Here is an 18,827-nt window from a genome sequence, read left to right as displayed (position 1 = left end):
AGGGGTATCGAACTCATTTGTTATGAGGGCCAGGTCTGACATAAATGAGACCTTGCCGGGCCGGGCCATGTGTGTCATAAAATATAAACTTTATAAAGTTTATAAGACATAAACTTTATAATGGACACAAATACAAAGGTGATTTTTTTACTTAAAATTAAAACATGCTTAAAACATGAGCACTCTTGCAATATTTTGTTTATTTAACAGTGTCTGATAACTGACACCTCTTGCTCTGAATTATTGCATCAAAATGCCTGTGCTGTTGCAAACTGGAGTGTGCTGTTCAGGTGTATATCTGTAAGCTGCAAACCTGCAATGATGCAGCAGCAGCAGCAGCAGACCTGGAAGAAGCAGCAGAAGGCAGCCAGTCCCACTGCAGGCCTGACAGAAGCCCTCCAGAGGCCTAATCCGGCCCCCGGGCCACATGTTTGATACCCCTGATCTAGTCTCTTCCCCATAAAGATAAAGAAATAGGGGGGGGGTTGGGGGGATTATGAGAAGCAAACTGGCAGCCAGCCAAATCCAGGCAGAGAGTTTTTTTTCTCTCCAGTTACAGTAAGCCAAGGCCTGGGTCCTTCCAAACATTCTGCACAACCTCCACCGGAAGAGCCTTCAATGAACAGACCGATTGTGGTAGACAAGCCTCCCAGAGAGAAAACTTGCACCCCACATACCAAATCTCCCTAGAGGGCTTTGTTGCAATTGGAGGCGTGGTTCAGGGAGCATTATCAGCTTAATTAAATAGGTGCTATTGCACTCGGACTTACCAGGGCCAGCTAAATTAAGCTCCATTTGCAGAATGGGACTCCACTCCACCTTCCCTTCACAGCCTTCTGAGCTCTCTGAAATTCAGGTCTGGGGAGGCTGGAGTCCACTTGTGCAAAGGGATCGAAGCCAACACCTTTACAGTTTTGGAAACTTCCCCAGGTAAAAAGCACCATATGGCATGGATTTTCTTAAAGTGAGCTAAAATGTATTTTGTCTTGAGAATTTCATGACAGCCCACAAGGTAAGTGGTGAGACACCAGTTGATTGCAGGAGAAGGGTTAGGAAACACCAGCTTAGATTGTTGGGCTAGGACTAGAGAGACCTGACTGCAAGTCCTCCCTCGGCACGTCCAGAGAGACTGCACTATGCTACAAATATTACACGTCTCTCCACATGTTGGCGCTTAAAACTGGTTGGGTTTTTTTGGAGGGTCTAAACACACAAGTTGTGTGGGAGATGTCTGACGTTAACAAGGAAACCACACGGGGTGGGTAATTTAAATCAGGGAAAAGATGCAGAGGGAAAGGCTTTCCCCAGCCTTGATCCAAATCCTCTCTCCCCTTCCTTCAAGGCACCTTTTTAGCATTAAAGACTGGGAGATGCACCCTGAGATCTCCCACATACTGTGCGCACACAGAAATGGTTTTGTACATCCCCCTGTGGTGGCTGCAAGCCCCACATCCCACCTCAGTATACAAAGCTTCTTTTCATTTTTTCCCCAATTGGATTTGCAGATCCTTAATAGGATGCAATTGCTTATTCCCAGGAGCTTCCTAATAATTTAGTGTTTTATATTAAAGAGGAAGTTTAATTTCTAGAGCGCAACTCCCCCCCCCCCGTGCATTGTCATTATGCATGGATTATTGTGGCATTTTCTCTCAAGCCAAGAAAAGCTCATTGGACGCAGTCTAAAACGTAATTGATTGCATGGGCACAGATGCTAAATGATTTTTGTTTTGGAACGAGAAGAGGCAGATTTCCATTATTCTGATCAGATTTTGTAAAAACAAGGGAGCGAAAGGAAAGAGTCAAACCTTTATGCTTTCTGATGGCTAGATGGTCCCACATGGCCACTGCAGAGCACATTTCAAGTGTGCACCGCACTCAGCACAGTTATCTCTGAAATCCTTGCAACTTCTCTGTGAGGTAGGGTCAATGACAGACACAAAAGCCCTGGCTCCACACCCACAGAAGTAGGAAGGATTCTCCATCGTAAACAAGTGGGGCTCTTTAGCTTGGAGAAACAACGGCTGAGGGGTGACGTGATCAAGGTTTATAAGATTATGCATGGGATAGAGCAGGTGGAGAAAGAAGTACTTTTCTCCCTTTCTCACAATACAAGAACTTGTGGGCACTCAATGAAAATTGCTGAGCAGTCGGGTTAGAACGGATAAAAGGAAGTACTTCTTCACCCAAAGAGCGATTAACACATGGAATTCTCTGCCGCAGGAGGTGGCGGCGGCTACAAGCATGGACAGCTTCAAGAGGGAATTGGATAAACATATGGAGCAGAGGTCCATCAGTGGCTATTAGCCACAAAGTATAGATAGGAACTCTGGGGCAAGTGATGCTCTGTCTTCTTGGTGCTGGGGGAGGGGCAACAGTGGGAGGGCTCCTAGTGTCCTGGCCCCACTGGTGGACCTCCTGATGGCACCTGGTATTTCTGACCACTGTGTGACAGAGTGTTGCACTGGATGGGCAATTGGCCTGATCCAACATTGGCTTCTCTTATGTTCTTATGATAGCAAAATTGGCTAAAGGACGACAAAACAATTGTCTTAGACTATGCCTGGGGAAATTGGGTTCAAATCCCCACTTTTCCACAAAGCTCACAGAGGGACCTTGGTCCAGGCATGCTCTCTCAGCCTAACCTACCTCCAAGGGCTGTTGTGAGGTTGAAATGGAGGAGTGAAAGCTGCTCTGAGTTTCTTAGAAGAGGGACAGAATAATAGATCAGACAAGACAGTACCCCTTTAGGCTGCGGCAGGAGGAGTTAATCTTCCCATACGTTATAAAATAGCAGCAGCGTAAAGTGCCATCCAGTTGCAGCCAACTTAGAGCAACCCCACATGTTTTTTAACGGAAGAGATGCTCAGAGGTGGTTTGCCATTGCCTGCCTCGGCGTAGTGACCCTGGACTTCCTTGGTGTTCTCCCACCCAAGGACTCACCGGGTTCAGCCCTGCTTACTAACGAAATCCAGCCAGCCTGGGCCTACAAATACAAACGAGCACATACGAATGAGCCTGGTGTACGACTTTTCTGTTTCTGGGAAGCGTTTGAGAATAAATTCTCCACCCCCACCCCCACCTCACGCCCTGAAACGGGTACAGTCTGCTCTGCTCCGATCTTGGAGAACTGTGGCACGAGGCCAAAGCAGAAGAACAGACCCGGCCAGACAGGAATACGGAGGCGATGCAAGAATAAGAACATCAGAAGAGCCCTGCCGGGCCAGACCAGTGAAGGTCCATCTAGCCCAGCCTCCTGTCTCGCACAGTGGCCAACCAGTCCCACTGGAGGTCCACCAACAGGGCACAGTGGCTGAGGCCTTCCCCTGATGTTGCCTCCTGGCTCTGGGATTCAGAGGTTAATTGCCTCTGATTGTGGAGGTTCCCTTCAGCTACCATGGCTAGTAGCCATTGACATTCTCCTCCATGAACCTATCGAATCCCCTTTTAAAGCTGTTTACTCCTGTGGTCATCACTACATCCTCTGGCAGCGAATGCTTATATCCAGAATTAAACTCTGTAGGTCTTAAAGATGCCACTGGACTCACACTTTGTTCTGCTGCTGCACTAGAGATGTAAAATTTCTGGAAATTTTGAAGCTCGGAAAAAAACCCGGGTTTTTTCCGGGGGAAACGGAAATTTTCGGAAAAATTGAAAAAAATGCTACATTAAAATTTCTTTTGTCTTTTCTAGATTGAAAGTCATTCTGTTACTTTAGGAACATAAAATATGAGTATGGACATTGTTACTTGGCATGAAATTATCACAACTAGCATATTAAAAATATAGTGTATCCAAACAATTCTTACAAACAGAATACCCTCCCACATGCAAAACCAAAACTGAAACTTTTTTCTTTTCTTCTGACAATCGCACCTCCTAAAGGAAGGAATGCATCTTGTTCTTGCATTGGAGAGTTCTGTTTGTAACCTAGGACTTGCTTGTCCTCAGTGCACAGAAATTAGATCAATCTGATACTATATATATATATATACTTTAGAAATGATTTGGAAAATATTTGAACACTTTGTCTTAAAATATTTTATTCATCATGTTAAAATAAAACGTTCCATAGTCAATTTTTTTTCTTTTTTCAATTTTTCCAATTTTTCAGAAAAAAACAAAAAAGCTTCAGGGGAAAAACGGGGAAAAAATGTTTTTTCCCCGAATTTTTTCGTTTTTTTTCCGGGCCTTCACATCTCTACAGCAGACCAACACGACAACCCACCTGAATCTGTGTAAAGTAGTATTTCCTTTCGTCCTTCCTGAACCCACAGCCCATCAGCTTCACTGGATGCCTGGCATTTTGGGAGAGGGAGAATAAGTTCTCTCCGTCAACTCTCTCCATGCCGTGCATAATTTTTTAAGCTCCTATCTCCATTTAAATCCCTCAGACTTCTCCCAGCTCAGTCCTGCCCAGCCACGGACCCTCTTTTCATGGCCTTATCTTGTTGCATTAATACTGGGAGTTACAGGTTGGGACTGTCTTCGCTGACAAGGGAGCTCATGATAATCTGCCCACCAGAATCGGAGAAATAGATTAATCCCAGGCCAGAGGGAGAAAGATCAATTTAGGATGCGCCACAGATAGGGTGACTCCCCCTCCCTGCACTTCCACATACAGAAACCTCTCCTCTAACTTCGAGTATGTTAATCGGAATCCACACTGCATTGCCATGCAGAATTTTACAAGCACTTTGCTGGATCGGACCAAAAGTCCCCAGAATGCCTCAAAGCGCTCACAAGCAAAGCACCAAACTAAGAGCCCTGCCTGAGTTTCTGATCCCCAGCACTCAAATACACTGCTGCTACCCAGGGTACGCCTTGGAGAGCGTTAAGCTCTGAGAGTCAACATCTCCTGGTGATCTCTGGCCCAAAGGACATCTGCCTAGCCGCGACCAGGGCCAGGGCTTTTTCCGCCCTGGCCCCCACCTGGTGGAACATGCGCCCTATTGAAATCAGGGCCCTGTGGGATCCTACTCAATTCCACAGGGCCTGCAAGACAGAGCCAGCCCTTTGGCTGAGGCAGTGGGCGTCCACATATCCCCCCCCCCCGAGGTTGCGGTCTCCCATCTACTGATAACTAGCCATACCTAGTTACATTAATAGGCCAGATTCTCCCTATGGCAAGCACGACTATTGATTTTATATGTTTTAATGCGTTTTAAATTTTATTATATTTAGAGAAATGTTGTGACCCGCCCTGATCCCGTTTACGGGATGGGCGGGATATAAATGCGAAAATAAATAAATAAATGGAGGCTCCACTTAGTTACTATGGTTAATCCTTCTGTGTATTATCCAACACAGCCATAGCCTCTGTATTTTGGTCAAGAACAGTTGTAAGCAAACTATGCTGTATACTCCCAGCCCTGACCCCCTTGCTAGTCAGTCTTCAGCTAGTCAGCCAGTTTGGTGTAGTGGTTAAGTGCGCGGACTCTAATCTGGGAGAACCGGGTTTGATTCCCCACTCCTCCACTTGCACCTGGCTGGATGACCTTGGGCAAGCCATCATTCTGATCAGAGTGTTCTTGAAGCCATCATTCTGATAAGAGCTGTCCTTGAAAAAGAGCAGTTTCTCTCAGAGCTCTCTCAGCCCCACCTACCTCACAAGGTGTCTGTTGTGGGGAGGGGAAGGGAAGGGAGTTTGTAAACCGCTCTGAGACACCTTTGGGTAGTGAAGGGCGGGGTATAAATCCAATCTCTTCCTCTTCTACTTCAGAGCAGGACTCCCAGTAGTATTAAGGGAGGGGAGTCTCCGTCTGCTTTCTAGAGACACAAAGGCCCAGGAAAAATCCCAGACTATTTCATCCACATCATTCACAACTGTCTAACAAAAAAAGGCCAACACAGTTTAGTCCTTCCTTATATTCCTTAATCGTTTTAGCTGCCTTTGTCTGTAAGTTCGATGATTCTTTTTTCAGATTACTGAGGAAGGGCCGTGGCTCAGTGGTAGAGCCTCTGCTCGGCACGCAGAATGTCCCAGGTTCAATCCCTGGCATCATCAGTTAAAAGAATCAGGTGGTAGATGATGTGAAAGACCTTTCTCTGCCTGAGACCCTGGAGAGCTGCTGCCAGTCTGAGTAGACAATACTGACTTTGATGGACCAAGGGTCTGATTCAGTATAAGGTAGCTTCACATGTTTTTGGAACACTGATTTTGGAACTAAAGAAATTCCACAGGAACAACCATACATATTGTCAAAAAGCAGTCTTATATGCTCTGTGGTCAGCCAGATCTGGAGCAAGATAGCTTTTATATTTGCATGCTAACTAGACCTTAAAGGGGAGAGGATAGCTTGTAAACACATGAACCATGCTGTGGAAATAGAAAAGAGCAAGAGTCCAGTAGCACTTTAAAGACTAACAAAATCTGTCCTTAAGGTGCTACTGGACTCTTGCTACAGACAGACTAACACAGCTACCCATCTTGATCTCTCTGAAGAAGTGAGCAATAACTCACGATAGCGCCTCCCCTGCCACAAATGTTGTAAGTTTTTAAGGCACTGCTGGACTCTTGCTCTTTTCTACTGCTACAGACAGACTAACATGGCCCACCCATCTTGATCTATCACTATGCTATGGAAATACATTCTGGGGCCATGTCAAAATGTCAGCTTCGGCACACACAAAAAACATCTTATGTACCAACTTCTCTTCTATCTCTCCCCAAGTTTAAGGGAAGGAAAGTCTTGTTTAAGACATCCACCAGGACTGTAGAAAGCTTGCCGTTTAGGTGCTGAATAGTTAAACGGTGGTGGGTTTGTTTTGTAAAAAGCTGCATATGAGTGTCATCCAGTTATTCAAGGAGAAATTTGTCACCTTCTTTCATAATACTTGCAACTTGGAAGCCACCCAATGAAGCTGACAGGCAGCCGGCTCACGGATCAAAAAAAGGGAACCTTCCTTCCTACAAACCAACAATTAAATTACGGGACCTGCCATCATGGAATCAGCAAGAGCCAATGGCATCTCTGGCTTTCAAGAAGATGAGACCTATTTGTAGCCCATTAACAGCCACGGCAGCTAAATGGAGCCTCCACGTGCAAAGGCAGTGAACCACGGAATATTTAGAAACACACTGGGGAAGCCAGCAGTGGCACACACTCAATGAGAGCTCTCCAGCGCTGCAGTCCTTATGTACTTGTGATCTCTAGACATCCGTTTCCTATGCAGGAGGCACGATGGTGTTAAATTCAACATTCTACCAGAGAACAAGTTGGGGGGGTAGAAGGGGAGAAAAGGACAGATGACTTGGAAAGTCTCACGACCCAAACTCCCCTCCCCCATACCACCAAACTCTTGAGCAGACCCTCAACATTCCACGCACCCACTCTCCACCAGGATGGGAGGGGAACTGTACCCCGCCCAGAGTGCAACAGGCACGTCCACTCTCCACCAGGACGGGAGGGGAACTACTTTTTTTTTTTAAATGACAGAGTTATATCTTTCTGCATTACTGGGAAGTCCCTCAAAGAGGCAGAGACTGTGACCATTGCCCATGGGTTGCCCTCACTTCAGTTTCCTGGTGATCGGTATGCAATCGTTGCATGGGGAGAGGCTGTGGCTCAGTGGCACAGCATCTGCACGGCACACAGAAGGTGCCAGGTTCAATCCCCGGCATCTCCAGTTAAAGGATGCGGCAGTAGGTGGTGTGAAAGACCTCTGCCTGAGACCCTGGAGAGCTGCTGTCAGTCTGAGTAGACAACGCTGACCTTGACGGATCAAGCATCTGATTCAGTAGAAGGCAGCTTCATGTGTTGTGGGGAGGGACCATGGCTCAGTGGCAGAACATCTAACTTCGCATGCTGAAGGCCTCAGATTCAATCCACAGCATCTCCAACTGAAAGGACCAGGCAGTAGGTGATGGGAAAGACCTCAGCCTGAGACCCTGGAGAGTCGCTGCCAGTCCGAGCAGACAATACTGACTGTGATGGACCAATAGCCTGTTTCAGTACAAGGCATCTTCATATGTGATATGCAGTGTTCTCTCTAAGCTGAGTTAGTGTGAGCTAGCTCACAGTTTTTTTAGCCTCTGGTTCACACATTTTCGTCTTAGCTCAGGAAGGACGGCTCCGGAGCAAACTAATTTATGCAGTAGCCAAATTGCTCACTCACAACTTTAATGCCAGTAGCTCACAAAGTAGAATTCTGGCTCACAAGACTCCACAGCTTAGAGGGATCAGCAGTTGGGAAATTCCCACTCACAAACCCCACACCTCCCCTTCCAGTAGCCTATAAGCTTCCAGGGGTTTAAGGAGGCTGATTTCCCCATTCCCCTTGGTCCCCCCCCACACTTTAACTGATCCTTCAAATCCTAAGGGCTGCAAGCATATTCAGTCCCCATCAGACTATTTTTAAGAGAAGGGAATAACTCCTTCACAATTTACAACATAATATTTTCCTGCATATCCCCAGCGTGTAGAAACCCTGACCTTCTCCTCCGCCCTCCCCTCCCTCTCCTTCCTGATGAAATCCACACACACACACACACACACACACACACACACACACACACAAAGCTTCAGTATAAGAAGGAGCAAGCAACTGCAATGGATGTGTTAAAGAGTCCCTGAGACATCCGGCGGGCCTTTGAAGATGCCGCGGCAACAACTGTACATTGATCTCAGAGGAGAGTTCCTTTCCAATAATCTCAGGAAGATGCCGAGGAAAAATACACATACTTTGCAGACGTGGTTCACCGTGCAGGTGCAGGATGGAGGAGCAAAAATCAACCAGGGTATGAGGCCACACAACAGTATCCAAATGTAGAGACCCACAAGGCACTGATTATCAGTCAGTGGTATAAGGAGTACCATGAAAGTGAATAACCAAAAAGAAAAGAAAAACCGTGACTATAAACTAAACATACTCATTAAAAACACACCTTTATTCATTATGTTCCTATATTTTTAATGAGAATATTTAGTTAATATTCACGTGGTTTTTTTTCCCCCTTTTGGTTATTGGTTATGTCAGCTTTTTAAAAAAAACAAACCTCAAGGCACAAAATTCTATCTAATTCGTTTTTATCCCACCCTTCTTCCAAGGACCTTTATTATGCTTCTCGTTTCCTCACTTTATCTGTACAACAACCCTGTGAGGAAGATTAGGCTGAGGAAACATGACCAGCCAAGGGTCACCTCGCAAGCTCCATGGCTAAGGATTTGAATCTCCCAGATAACTCAGAGTTTTCTAAGGTCCCCCCTCCCTTTTTTTACATTAATCCAATTTTACAGATGGGGTTACCTCTCAAAGAGGGTCCCCCCCCCCCAATCTCAGTGGTTGTTTTCCTGGGGAGAGGAACTAGAGCAAGCCCCACCATGTTCTACCAGCTAGTCGGCTGACGTCTCCCTAGTACCCACCCACCCCCGGTGCCCACGGAACACCTTCAACATGCACACAAAGCCATGCTGGGCAATGGGAATTCTGTCCCTCTCTAGCACTGGGCTGCCTTCTACTGATCCAGACCCTCGGTCCATCAAGGTCAGTATTGTCTACTCTGACTGGCAGCGGCTCTCCAGGGTCTCAGGCAGAGAAAGGTCATTCACATCCCCTACTGCCTGGTCCTTTTTTTCAACTGGAGTTGCCAGGGATTGAACTTGGAAACAGATGTTCTGCCAGCCACAGCACCTCGCCCAGAGAGGGGACAAATTGTAACGGGAATTTGGCCGGGATGCGCCAACCTAAAGCATTTCCACATTAGAGGAACCAGAAGCACCCAAAAAACATTGCTCAGCCTCACTGTGTCAGCTGCCAGGGGAGGGGATCCTTCCCGTGTCAAAGGGTGGCAGTAGAATCATAGAGTTGGAAGGGACCTCCAGGGTCATCTAGTCCAACCCTGCAAGTAACTACTTGAGCAAGGCTGTTGACGATGAGCCCTTTGGGGGACATTAAGAAGAAGAACAGATTGGATTTATACCCCGCCCTTCACTACCCAAAGGAGTCTCAGAGCGGCTTACAAACTCCTTTCCCTTCCCCTCCCCACAACAGACACCCTGTGAGGTAGGTGGGGCTGAGAGAGCTCTGACAGAAACTGCTCTTTTTCAAGGACAGCTCTGACAGAACTATGGCTTGCCCAAGGTCATCCAGCCAGGTGCAAGTGGAGGAGTGGGGAATCAAACCCGGTTCTCCCAGATTAGAGCCTGTGCACTTAACCACTACACCAAACTGGCTCTCATTAATTCATGGGGCCAAGTCGGAAGTTACTTGAGGGCACTTAACACATGACAACTTACAGGTAGGCCTGAGACCCCCCACCACCCTTTCCACGCTTAGCAAAGACTGACTTGCCTCTTCCTGTGAAGCCAGGGAAATTTCTGAACACCCAAACCCCCACCACCATCTTTTCTTTTCTTTTTAATTCAAGAAACATTTGACCACCCAAAATCTTCCTCGGCAACGCTTCTAAGGAAGGAAGAATGGCAGGGCCAGACGGGCGAGAAAGGCGGCAGAATGCAGGCTGCGGGGGGGGGGTATCTCTTTGCACTCAGGAGCAGTTGTGGGGGGGGGGAGATGCTAGCTGTCATGGGGTGCTCAACAGCCCAGAAATATTCACAGCATGGTGACATTTAAAGGCACACCTGAGAAAGGGGTGGAATGGGGAGAGGACAGTAAAAACATGCGCACCCCCCCAAAATGCTACTGGGGCCGGACCAAAGGCTTCCATGCCGGGATGGAGAGCCCTTTGCGGATGTAGCTCTCAAAAGAATAGCGGTGTATGCGCGTGGAGGGGGGGGAGATTTGAAAGCGGCGCATATTGACGGATGCTCCTGCAACACAAACACACTCACAAACACCAGTTACTGGAATTCAAGGTTGCAGGCTAGGAATGTGGATTTTGACATTTCGGTTTTGGATCCAACGGGGACTCCGCTGACACCCACACCCAAAATATTGAAAGCCAACCCCACACACACACACACACACACACACACTCTGCCTGCTATGCTTTGCAGCACAACGGCTGCACATTATTCGATCTCCTTCCTTCCCCTCCACCTCGCAAGGATGGGAAACAGCAGCAGCAGCAGGAGGGACGTGTCCTTGCTTCAAGGCCGACACAACACACCTCCTTCCCTTCCTCTTCTTCTCTTCCCACAAGCGGGGAGGGGGGTCCTTATGCCTCCCAAATACATTGAGGGGAACAATCAGCAACCACTGGCCTAAACAACACCAGTGGGAACGAAAAAGACGAGCTGCCTTGGTTCGATCTGAAGGGCAGCAGAGGGTCACCCCCGTCTTCCAGAAACACATTTCAAGGTGCCCTCGGAGCAGGCCCAGCCACAGGAATCCTGCCTACTCCCAAGACCTGTGCAGTCTGGCCGGCCGCAGGAGGAGCGAATAATCAGGGAGGGACGGAGGGCAAAGGGGGGGCGGACCCTTTTGCGCCACCGTTATGCATTTTAAGAAGGGGGGGGGAATAACTTTCGATCCTCAAGCTGACAATGTCCACCCCGCCATGACCTCAAAAAGTCCTGGGCCAGATCAGCTTTTTTTCAACCATCACCCCCCCCCCAAGTCAAAGGAGCATTTCTACAGGTCAGGGTCTTCCACCGACCCCACAATTTCTCAGCAACAAGGGACCCTAAAAACAGAGACTGTTCTGTCCCCCCCCCAAAAAAAATATTTGAGAGATACATACAACAGGGTACATCTTGCAGACTGTAAAGACTTTGCGACCACCCTTTCACTTCTTGATTCCACCCTCCAGTCCTCCCCCCTCAAAGAAACGACCGACCGGGTCCCCCTGCCCCAGGGACAATCGACTTGCAATCCAGCTCTGCCTCCCCAAGCTTCTTACACCTTTCCCCAAATTCTGAACCCACAGAGCCACTGCCACCACTGGAGTTTCCCAAACACACCTGGGCAACTGAGGTGCGCCCCCCCCATCCACCCCACATCTGCTCAGTCCTACCCTTCATCTTCCTGGGGAAGACAAGGCCCCCCATCTTCCACAGCAACTTAATAGCTACCAGAGGCAACACCTCTGGAGCTTCCCAAACACACCTGGGCAACTGAGGTGCATCCACTCCACATCTGCTCAGTCGTAACCTTCATCTTCCTGGGAAAGGCAAGACCCCCACCTTCCACAGCAACTTAATAGCTACCAGAGGCAACACCTCTGGAGTTTCCCAAACACACCTGGCCAACTGAGGTGCATCCACTCAACATCTGCTCAGTTGTAACCTTCATCTTCCTGGGAAAGGCAAGACCCCCACCTTCCACAGCAACTTAATAGCTACCAGAGGCAACACCTCTGGAGTTTCCCAAACACACCTGGGCAACTGAGGTGCATCCACTCCACATCTGCTCAGTCGTAACCTTCATCTTCCTGGGAAAGGCAAGACCCCCACCTTCCACAGCAACTTAATAGCTACCAGAGGCAACACCCCATTCAGGAGGACATGCCTATATAGCCTCCGATGAAGACTGTCTGAAACAGAAGGGAATTATGCAGCCCCACCCCACCCCAGCATATTACTCCAAACTTAAATTGTACAAGGTTGAAGAACGAAGACCCCACCATCCCATTCATTACAACCAGTGTGGTGCTGGGGTTAGAGTGCCAGACTAAGATCTGGAGGGGGCCGAGTTCAAATCCCGGTGTGAGCCACAAAAGCTCACTGGGTTGCCCTGGGACAGTCACACACTCTCCGTCGAACCTACCTCGCAGGGTTCTTATGAGGATAAAATGGAGAAGGGAAGAATGATATTACCCCGCTTTGGGTCCCCTAGCAGAAGAAGAGCGAGATTCAGGTGGGTCGCCGTGTTGGTCTTCAGAGACAGGACAAAGTTTGATCTTTAAGACCAACCAAGTTTAATTCTGGGTATAAGCTTTCATGTGCATGCTCACTCCATCAGATACCGAGGGGAGCAAAGCAGGCTGTAAAAATCAGATAATGATGTACGTTATTTAATTTGTACCCCACCTTTTCTCCCCAATGGGGAAGCAAAGAGGCTTATGTGGTTCTCCTCTGTTTTACCCTCAGAAGTAGGTTAAGCTGAGAGCACATGCCCAGCCCAAGGTCACCCAACAAGCATCCATGGAACGAGTCAGGATTCGAACCCTGGGTCTCCCAGATACTAGTCTGACACGCTTAAACCCCTACATCACACTGGCTCTAATTTTCACAGGAAGCACGTTGTGAGTGGTTACTGCTGAACGGGGATATAGGAGCCCCAAGTTCAAATCCCCACTCTTGCTATGGAAGCCTGCTGGGTCCTGTCTCACCCTCTCAGCCTAAACTACCTCACAAGGTTGCTGTGAGGATGAAATGGGGAAGAATGAATTACATACGATGCCCTGAGTTCTGCAGAAGAAGAGTGCAATCAAAACTTTCTAGATGGAGAGATGGGATTGTCTGGACCATCTTTAAACACTTGAAGATGAAAAAAGGAATGCAATGACATCACATGCATGAACACCCATCTTCCCTCTAAGCTGTGGAGTCTTGTGAGCAAAAATTCTACTTAGTGAGCTACTGGCATTAAAGTTGTGAGCAAGCGATTTGGCTCCTGCATAAATTAATTTGCTCTGGAGCCAACTTTTCTGAGCTAAGAAAAAAATGTGTGAGCCAGAGGCTAAAAATACTGTGAGCTAGCTCACACTAACTCAGCTTAGAGGGAACACTGCCGCACATGATATTTGCCGCAGCCAGACCTGGGGGGTTGGTGGCCAAAATTCAAAATTCAGCTCCCCAAGAGAGAAGAGGAAAAGAATAGATTTATAACCCACCCATCACTACCTGAAGGAGTCTCAGAGCAGCTTACAATCCCTTCCCCTCCCCACTACAGACACCCTGTGAGGTAGGTGGGGCTGAGAGAGCTCTCCCGAGAACTGTCCTTGAGAGAACAGCTCTGAGAGAACGTGTGATTGACCCAAGGTCACACCAGCAGCTGCGTGTGGAGGCGTGGGGAATCAAACCCGGTTCTCCCAGATTAGAGTTCGTGCTCCTAACCACTACACCAAACTGGTTCTCAGTTTGGAGTCCCCTAAAACCTCTGGGGGCTGCTGGATTCTGAGCCCCACACCCTTCACAACTGCAGGGGGTCACCCAGATTGGCTACCAAGATCTGGACCAAGGGACCACTATGAGCAGCCCCAAGATTAACCACAGTGAGATCCTGGGGCTGAAAAATCCACTTGGGATGACAGATGACTCGAGGGCCACAAATTCTTCCTGTTCTCACTTTTCAATGCCCTGTTCCTCTCTGGCTCAGTTTACTCACCGCAGAACTCTTCTAGTGACCTGAAATTACCACAAGAGAGCCCCTTAACAAGAGAGCTCTGACCTGCTGCACTCCAGGCAGAAGGGAATCCATCCAAAAGCCCCACCGCCACCCCCAGAGGAAGCCTGCAGCACCCCTGGGGTGGAACTCTGGAGAGGTGATCCCCTAACTCTTCCTGCCACACTGTTTCAGGGATTACTTTGGATCACTAGCCCCTTCCTCCCAAAGCCAGGGGTATGATTCTAACACCAAACACGGCTATGGGGATACAAAACCTAAGCCTGGACCCTTCCCCCCAACACCACCTTCAGCCTGGCAGTCTCCCCTCCCTAATACACCAGGGGTTTTGCTCCCTGCCCCACAATAAGACTCCCAGGTGGGCAATCAATTTAAGGATACCTTGCCTTACTATCCCTGCTCTAAAGGTAGACTGGTAGCCATGCGGCAGGGGAGGAGCTTTTGTAAGTCTGAAGAAGGGAGCAGTGAGTCACAAAAGTTCATAACCTGCCACAAATTTTGTTAGACTCAGGTGGGTACCATGTTGGTCTGCAGCAGCAGAGCAAAGTTTGAGTCCGGTGGCACCTTTACAACCAACAAAGATTTATTCAATGTATCAGCTTTCACGTGCATGCACACTTCTTCAAATTGTGTTAGTCTTGAACGTGCTCCTGGACTCTTGCTCTTTTCTCCTGCTACAGACAGACTAACACGGCATCCCATCTGGATCTATCCGAAGAAGTGAGCGGTGGCTCAGGAAAGCTCGTTCCCGGCTGCAAATGTTGTTAGTCCTTAAAGGGCTTCTGGACTCTTACTCTTTTCTCCTGATACATACAAACACAGCCACCCATCTTGATCTAGCTGAAGAAGTGAGCCCAGCTTGAGAGGAGACAAATGGAGCGTAACAATAGGATCTCAGTGAATTACTCTTAAAGGTAAAGCCAGTCGAATCTGACTCTAGGGTTGCGATGCTCATCTCCGTTTCAAAGCCGAAGAGCCAGCGCTGTCCGAAGACGTTTCCGTGGTCATGTGGCCGGCATGACTAAACACCAAGGTGCACGGAACGCTGTGACCTTCCCACCGAAGCGGTACCTATTTATCTACTTGCACTTTCTTGCTTTTGAACTGCTAAATTGGCAGGAGAATTACTCTTAACGTTCCACAATTAAGGAGGATACATTTACACATCAGTCTCCTATTTTGACATTTATTTGCTTCACTGTGTTTCCCCCATAATTAAATCCAAACAAATGGTGACCATATAAAATTAGCTTGTTATTCCTGTTTGGTCTTTGCATCTGTCAAAACATGTTCATTATGTTGTATACTAATTTACTGTTCACCCTCTGCCTATATGTATGGACTGTTAACTCCCATTTCAATGTATCTGAGGAAGTGTGCATGCACACAAAAGTTCACACCTTGAATAAAACTTTGTTGGTCTTAAAGGTACCACTGGACTCAAACTTTGTTCTACTGTCACTTGTGCTGCTGGACTCTCGCTTTTTTTCTCCTGCTCCAGACAAGCTGACATGGCTGCCCATCTTGATCTGCCTGAAGAAGTGAGCAGTGACTTATATTCCCTGCCACAAACTGTGTTAGCCTTCAAGGTGTTACTGGACTCTTGCTCTTTTCTAGGACCAGCTTCTTCAGCTCTGAAGAACTGAGCAGTGACTCACTAAAGCTCATGTACCCTGCCACAAAAGTTGTTAGTCTTGAAAGTGTTCCTGGACTCGTGCTCTTTTCTAGTGCTACAGACAAACATGACCACCTATCTTGAGCTATCGGATGAAGTCTTGAAGGTGCCACTGGACTCTTTTCTCCTGCTGCAGACAGACTAAGGTGGCTACCCATCTTGATCTGTCCGAAGAAGTGAGCAGTGACTCAGGAAAGCTCCTCCCCATAAATTGCCACAACTTGTGTTAGTCTTGAAGGTGCCACTGGATTCCTGCTCCAAAGGTTAGACTACCAGCAACAGCCTGATGTTATTCTGCTCCAAAAGCCCCTGAGAGGGTTCAGGGAGATGCAAAGCCCGGACAGGAGGCCTCACTACCAGAGGCAACTACCTCGGATTACCCAGAGAAGCCAACCTGGATTTTCAACCCCCTCCCCCGTGAAAGCACAGGGCAGGGGGGGGGGGAGAGAGAGAGACGGCACGGTGGTGCAGTCACCGGCCAGCAGCAGGTCCCCATCGCCACTCTGCCGCGGAGCTGGCTGCGTGACCTTGGGCCCGTCGCTCTCCACCTGGCCTACCTCTCCGGGTTGCTGTGTGAGCGTGAAACAGGAGCTACTCGAAGCGCCGGAGCCGCCCGGAGGGGCGCAGACGGGTTCCGCAGGCGGCCCCGGCCCCCCCAAGGCCTCCCTCCTCTCCCCACCCCCCTCCCCGGGCTTGCCTGAAGTCGCTGTAGGGGTGGATGATCCAGGCGCCGGCCGACTTGACGCGCTCCTGCTCGCGCTCCACCGCCTTCTGCGAGCCGAACATCCGCAGCGAGAACTTGTTGACGCCCGGCTGGAGCATGGCCCCGAACTGCCGCTGCATGAAGCTCGCCTGGCTCCCGAGCGGCTCCCCCGCGCCCGGCCCGGCCTCGCCTGCCGCCGCCGCCGCCGCGCCGCCCTCCTCGGCCGCCTTGGGGGAGCCGCCGCCGTCGGGGCTGCAGGAGAAGGAGACCTTGGGCTGCGCCCGGCCGCCCATGCTGCACCCGCGCCGCAGCGCCAGCCGCGTCCCGCCTTTGGAGGCGTCCTCCGGCACAGCAGACGCCGCCGCCGCCGCGGCCCCGCCGTCGCCCCCCGGCCGCATGCTGGACCGCTGCGGCAGCCCCGAGCGACGGACCGATCGAGCGACGGACGGACGGACGGATGGCCAGCCACCAGCACCACCCGGCTGCGGCAGCAGCAGCAGCAGCAGCAGCGACTGAGCCGGGTGGAGGCGGAGCCCCGAGGCCCCGGGGAGGGGCTCCGCCGGGGGAGGAGCCACGAGGGGCGGGGGTGGCCGGAGCGCTGGCCCCGAAAGGGAGGCGAGGGCCACCTGCAGACCTGGAGCCGGCGGGCGCCGAAGACGCCTTGGCATGCGCGGTGTCGTCGCCCCCCCCCCGCCCCCAATTTAAGCCGCGCAAAAGTGCCGCGTATCAGAGACTCTCTGACGGCTCGACTGGATACCCTGCTCCGTTGGCGCGGCGGCGTCTTGGCTCTGCGACTTGCAACCCTCTCTTAGGTCTGCCTGACGGGGACCCCCACCACGACGCTGCAATCTGGAGAAAAGTGACGCTACGGAGTCCAGTCGCCCTCACCTCCTCCCTCTGCTTCCTGTGCTGCTGGCTTTCTAGCTGCAGAGATTTCCTGAGGCAGGCAGACATTTCAAAAAAGGGACAGTCGGAAGACCTTCTCCTACGCTTGACCGGGCATCACTTAGGCATCACTTACACCCACGCAACCCGTCAGGAGTTTGGGCATGGTCCTGGATGCCTCCTTAACTGTGAAGGCCCAGGTCACAAATATTGCCTGGCTGGCGTTTTTCCATCAGCACTAAGCACAGCAATTAGCCCTTTTCTTGTTGCGCCCTGCCCTGGCCGCAGTCATCCACACAAGGGTCACCTCCAGGCTAGACTACTGTAACTCATTCTACACTGGCCTACCCTTGAGACTGACCTGGAAATGCCAACTGATCCAGAATGCAGTGGCGAGGGGCCTTACAGGAGCGCCACAGACAGCACATATTCAACTGGTCCTCCGCTGGCTTCCAGTGGAGCAGCAAGTCAGATTCAAGGTCAGGTCCTGACCTTCAAGGGCTTGAGTGGTCTGGGACCCATGTATCTTCAGGACCACCTCCTCTAGTATGTCCCCAGGAGAGCATTACGCTCTGGTGAGAATAACCTGCTGGTGATCCACGGGCCCAAAGATATCTGGCTATCCTTGACCAGAGCGAGGGCCTTTTTGGTCCTGGTTCCGGGCTCGTGGAATTCTCTGCCAAACACCACCAGGACTCTGTGTGCAATTCCACAGGGCCTGTAAAGCAGAGATGTTCCACCAGGGTTTTGGCTGAGGGCAGCAACGTTTTTTTTCCTTGGCTGGCACCCTCCCTTGTTCGTCCATCTTTTTCATCTTTCCCCTCCTCATGTCCCACCTGCAAGGAGGTGACATGGTCTAGAATGGGTTTTTAAGAATCAGATCAATTACTCCCTTTTCGAGATTAAGAATTTATTGAATGTATTTATTGAATCTATGAATTTTAACTTGTGGTATTTGATTTTAACTTTCGTTGTACCAGTTTGGTGTAGTGGTTAAGTGTGTGGACTCTAATCTGGGAGGATCGGGTTTGATTACCCACTCCTCCGCTCACATCTGCTGGATGACCTTGGGCAAGCCATAGTTCTGTCAGAGCTGTCCTTGAAAAAGAGCAGTTTCTGTCAGAGCTCTCTCAGCCCCACCTACCTCACAAGGTGTCTGTTGTGGGGAGGGGAAGGGAAAGGAGTTTGTAAGCCACTCTGAGCAAAGGGCGGGGTATAAATCCAATCTCCTCCCCTCCTATGAGATGGCAATGAAGACTGCTAAGAAGGAATTCTACGCAGCCTCCATTACGTCCGTTCCCTCCGCCTTGCAGTGTG

General features: G+C 49.7%; 1 protein-coding gene across 1 annotated transcript in view; it reads right to left on the bottom strand.

Moving 5' to 3' along the window:
- HCN2 (hyperpolarization activated cyclic nucleotide gated potassium channel 2) overlaps positions 1-16,780 on the bottom strand; it is a gene marked incomplete at its 3' end in the record, with an annotated part of 79,965 nt that extends 63,185 nt beyond the window's left edge. Inside the window, exon 1 of the mRNA XM_015429762.1 lies at positions 16,620-16,780. Coding sequence (XP_015285248.1) covers positions 16,620-16,765 — 146 coding nt within the window. The remainder of the gene's footprint in view (positions 1-16,619) is intronic.
- Positions 16,781-18,827: the final 2,047 nt, after the last annotated feature.

The sequence above is a fragment of the Gekko japonicus genome, unplaced genomic scaffold (genome assembly GCF_001447785.1).
Source record: "Gekko japonicus isolate JY-2015 unplaced genomic scaffold, Gekko_japonicus_V1.1 scaffold953, whole genome shotgun sequence".
Lineage (NCBI taxonomy): Eukaryota > Metazoa > Chordata > Lepidosauria > Squamata > Gekkonidae > Gekko > Gekko japonicus.
The sequence above is the reverse complement of the archived record's forward strand: the minus strand, read 5'-3'. Positions and strand labels throughout refer to the sequence as shown.